Genomic DNA, 5,000 nt, shown 5'->3' on the forward strand with positions numbered 1-5,000 from the left:
GAACTGGTTCCATTCTTGTTTTGCGATTGTGAGACCCATGATTCAGCAGATCTGGACTAACCATTTCTTGGCATCTTCGGGAACTGGTTCCATTCTTGTTTTGCGATTGTGAGACCCATGATTCAGCAGATCTGGACTAACCATTTCTTGGCATCTTCGGGAACTGGTTCCACTCCGGTTTTGTGATTGTAAGACCCTTAATTCCGCAGATCTGGACTAACCATTTCTTGGCATCTTCGGGAACTGGTTCCACTCCGGTTTTGCGATTGTAAGACCCTTAGTTCCGCAGATCTGGACTAACCATTTCTTGGCATCTTCGGGAAAGTAAAAAATGCTCACTGGCAACGTTGTGCCAGTGAATGAGCAGCCGGTGTCAATCTGTTGTGCCAGGACTCTTCCAAGCCATATCAACTAATCAGTAGTACACCATTTCAGGATGAAAAAGTTGCTGTATTAAAGTATGAGGTTTCAAAACACTAAAATTACCTAGTTGGGGGCTGCATTGGCAATAACACCCCCCAGAAGCTAATTTAATCTCTGATGATCCTTATACTGCAAGTGGAAGACCCAGTAACCCTAAGTGTAGATGTATTGTGACCATCATGTTCTTCTTCTGGCATGCATGTGAGCGTGAAAAGGAGTACTGTATTCTCACCTCTTTTTATACCAAACACCATGTGTTGTAATGTAAACATGTTTGACATTTGTGTCTGAGATGAACAATCCAGGAGATGCTTCATTTCACTATTTCTACTAGTTGAACATATATATATTTTTTTGTTTCTCTGAAAATAGGACCTTCTCCAGCTCCAATATGAGGGGGTTGCTGTCATGAAGATGTTTGACCGAGCAAAGGTCAACGTAAACCTCCTGATCTTCCTTCTAAACAAGAAGTTCTACGGGAAGTAGGAACCCTGGAGATGCCAGAAGAGAGGAGATGTATTGCAGACAAACTGCCTATCTGCCTTTTCATGCCATCAAAGCCACAAAACAGTTACACCACCACACACTGCTTTTATATACATGGGAGCCTCTGTGCCCAAACTCTGCAAATATACTGATTTGTGAAGCCATCCTACAAATCCTGTTAATGGAACCAAAGGAGGTTGTGGTGCTTCTATATAGTGTTACATATGAAATGGTATCTAGGTTAAGGAAATTCTAAATCTCTTATGGACTTTGTATGTATATCCTATTATGTAGAATATTGAATTGGTCCTATAGAGCTTAATTAACTACTTATATATGATAGTATGTGCTATTTTCCATGGAAGTCGAAACCATCTTTACCAAGTATTTTGCTGCACATATTGCAGTGGATTGGCTTAAAATGTGCAAGTCTATCCTTTCTTTGTAATAGAGCGGTCCCATATGGCTTGAATAGCTGAATGCACTTCTAACAGATGGTTTTGATGTAGACATTGTACATACCCAGCCAACATCAGTCGTACCAAGAGTATATGGAGAAGTGATGCAATGATATCAGATCAATCAGACTTCATTTGGCCAAGTCGCTTGCTTTAATGCCAACACGTCCTCCATACTTGTTTATAGTTGAATTAACCAGTCCGTAGCAGTGACCCCATAAATATTCTGGTTACACCAGCGTATAATATTTTGCTGCCAAAGGGACATGCTATCCATTGGTTTGCCGCACATTGATGCTTCCTTTGGTGGCGAAACGATTAATATCATGGACCAACATTATTTCAAAACGGTTTGCAGTCATCTTTTCTCCTCTAAGGTACTTTAATGGCAATATTCAATTAACCCCGTCAGTCTAAGATGTGACTTTGGCACACATTGCCAAGCTACTTCTCGCAGCCAAATTGTTAATCAATAAAATACCAGGTTTCTTCTCTTTTACTTTTTCATAATAGATCAGATGTTGGCTACAGTGAGGCTTTCTTTCTTTCTGATTTTTTCTCCTTCCTATTTTTATGAAAAATGTATATTCTTTTTTTTTTTTTTGACCGGTAGGGTGTTAGTTGGATCCAACGATCAGAGTTTATTGTAATGATATAGCGTAGATGGGCAGCTTTGCTTTTCTCAGGAAGATTTGAGAAATTTGTGTCCAGGAAAAAATTATCGGTAACTGAGGTTGAGAAACGGGTAGAACAGAGATTGTTAGATAATGTTACATGACAAATATAATGTTACATGCGCAAACACATAGGAAAACTTACACATTAAAATCTTCTAAATTGATGAGTACTAAACAGAATTGATCATTAAACACTATAGTTTGTACCAGCAGATGTGCAGGGTGTGTACACTAAAATAGCCGCGGGCATGATGAACGTAAATACACCCTTGCTCTTTTAGTGTGGGCACCCTGTATATGCCTGAGAAACATGTTAAACCCATTGCAAACTGGGGGTGCCAACATGTCACAGAGCAATGGTATAACCAAATAACATGTGATATTTAGACGAGTAGGTGAATATACTGTGTCTTGTAATTTAATTCCCTATTTTCTATCAATTTTAGAAATGCCTTTTTATATAGATAGATATATGTATATTTACATTTATATATGGAATAACAAAGTTGCCTAGGACACACCATGTTAACTTTGCGTGAGGTAGGATGCAAGTGGCACATATGTTTTGCAATTATTTAACATTTTAAAAGATCTATAGCAAAAAAGGGATGTGCTCGTCTCAGAGAAATATATTTAGTACTACAGGGGGGTTGGGGGGGGCTGTGCGACAAAGTTTTATTTGTGCTAAACTGTGCTATACATATTGTATGCTTTTGAGCACAACAGCTAATAAATAGATTATTATTGTCGAACTATATCGCATCGTATGTAGGATTGGAGGAAAATACAGATGCGCCTGTGTACTAACAATGAGAACTGAAAACATGAATGATAGGGAAGATGAGTTTGAAAACCTCTTGTGTTGTTCGCTACATATACAATTAGGCAAGCTCTCGAATGTCATCTGCTCATTTGAAAATCAGTGGAGAAATGTATTAACATTGAGAATATTTTCTAGCTTTTTTTTTTAATTTATTGGGGCCCATAGATAATAAAAATCATTACAGTAATCTTGATTTTGTCTTTATGCAAATGCCTGGGATTTTGCTTTAGTTCCTTTGTTTAATACACGAGGCTGCCTGCATCTGTAATTCTATAATTCTGATCCGCTAAATAAAAAGAGAATTTGTTTATTTGTGTATGTATTTATGTTCATTTTTTGTTTACATGGTGCCAACCAAGTAACAAGTATTTCTGCAAATAGACATTGGAGTGTAAAGCGTTATAAAGTGCATCTAACATAAAAACACATCATACAGGAACGGATTTACTGCCCCAAAAGAGAGATGCCTCACAGAGGGGTGATGGGGGGGGGGGGGGGGGGTTGTATTAGAAGCAAGAAGTGGACATTTTGACAGGAGACTGGGCTCGGGGGGGAAACACAAGAGAATATTTATTTATAAAAATGTTTTACCAGGAAGTAATACATTGAGAGTTGTCTCTCGTTTTCAAGTATGTCCTGGGCACAGAGTTATGATGACAAATAATACATGGTTATAATACATAGTTACATAAGTGAACAGGGTATACATTATATACAAGACACTGCATGCACAGTTAGAGATATTATATATTATAGGCGTGTGTAACAGTTACAGACCAGATTCAAATGTGAGCCAGCTTTAGGCCTCGGGCATGGTCAGCGCTGAGGCGCGCGCAAGCTTACCATTGAGCCCCTGCAGCCGCAATGAGAGCGGCTTTAGCAGGGGCTCGCGCACGCTTGCGGAAGCGTGTGTCTTAACAAATTTTTAGTTTCGGCGCTCACGGGAGCGCAGGGCCGGTCACGTGAGCTGTTCGCCCAATGAGGGCGAACCAGCTCCGTGACGTCACTGGCCCGCCCCAAGACACGCCCACGGACGGCGCACGCTCTAAGGCCAGCGAAAGCACCCACTTTGCCTCAGCGCGCCTCCGCACGGCTGCAGTCTCTATGGACTCAGCCTTGGTTTTGAAAGAAGTTAGACTGGTGGCGGCTGTAAGAGTCTCCGGTAGATTGTTCCAGTTTTGGGGTGCACTGTAAGAGGAGGAGCGACCGGATACTTTGCTGAACCTTGGGACCATGAACAGTCTTTTGGAGTCAGATCTCAGATAAGTGCTGCATTTGGTAGGTGTGAGGAGGTTGTTCAGATAGATGAGTAGCTTGCCCAGAAAGTATTTGAAGGCAAGACAGGAGAGATGAACTTTGGGCCTAGACTCGAGTGATGACCAATCTAGTTCTTTTACCATTTCACAGTGATGTGTATTGTAGTTGCATTGGAGAACAAAACGGCATATTGAATTGTAGAGGGTATCAAGTTTGCCAAGGTGGGTTTGGGGTGCTGAGCCGTATACTATGTCCCCATAGTCAATAATTGCCATTAGCATCTGCTGTGCAATACGCTTTCTGACCAGCAGACTAAGGCTGCATCCATAGAGGTGGGAGCAGTGCTGACGCTGAGGCTCGCCTGCTGAAGCCTGTGCGATTTCATGCACATGCGGGCGCGATCGGGAGGTGGGGGGAGGCTGAGGGAGGCGGGGCAGTGACTTCGCTGGGCCAATCGCCCGCGACGCACGGACGTCACAGCGCCGTGACGTTGACGCTGCTTCACGCTGATTGGATGTTTTCAGCCGACAGCGCGCTGAAAAACAGCTTGGCTGTCGGCTGAAAAATCCAACTCCTCAGCACGCCTGCGGACGCTCGCGTGAGCCCCCTCTAAAGACATCCTCATTGAGGATGCCGGGGCTCAACGCGGAGCGTCCGCACGGTTCAGCGCGGCTTCCCTTGCTATGGACGTGGCCTTAGGGAGGATTTGTTCCTATAAAGTACACCTAGTTTGGCATTGGTTTTGGATGCCAGGGTATCAATGTGCATCCCGAATGTTAAATGGGAGTCAAACCATATGCCCAAGTATTTAAAACTAGTGACAGGAGTTAGGGTGGTTTTAGCGTTGGTTCTGATCTGGAGCTCAGTCGTTGGAAG

At 42.5% G+C, this 5,000-nt stretch overlaps 1 protein-coding gene across 1 annotated transcript in view; it reads left to right on the forward strand.

The window, feature by feature from the left end:
* IQGAP1 (IQ motif containing GTPase activating protein 1) overlaps window positions 1-3,177 on the forward strand; it is a 92,386-nt gene extending 89,209 nt beyond the window's left edge. The window contains exon 38 of the mRNA XM_075575528.1: window positions 796-3,177. Within this exon, the coding sequence (XP_075431643.1) occupies window positions 796-909 (114 nt within the window). The 3' untranslated portion in view covers window positions 910-3,177. The remainder of the gene's footprint in view (window positions 1-795) is intronic.
* The last annotated feature ends 1,823 nt before the right edge of the window (window positions 3,178-5,000 follow it).

Source organism: Ascaphus truei, chromosome 18, assembly GCF_040206685.1.
Source record: "Ascaphus truei isolate aAscTru1 chromosome 18, aAscTru1.hap1, whole genome shotgun sequence".
NCBI classification, from domain to species: Eukaryota; Metazoa; Chordata; class Amphibia; order Anura; family Ascaphidae; genus Ascaphus; species Ascaphus truei.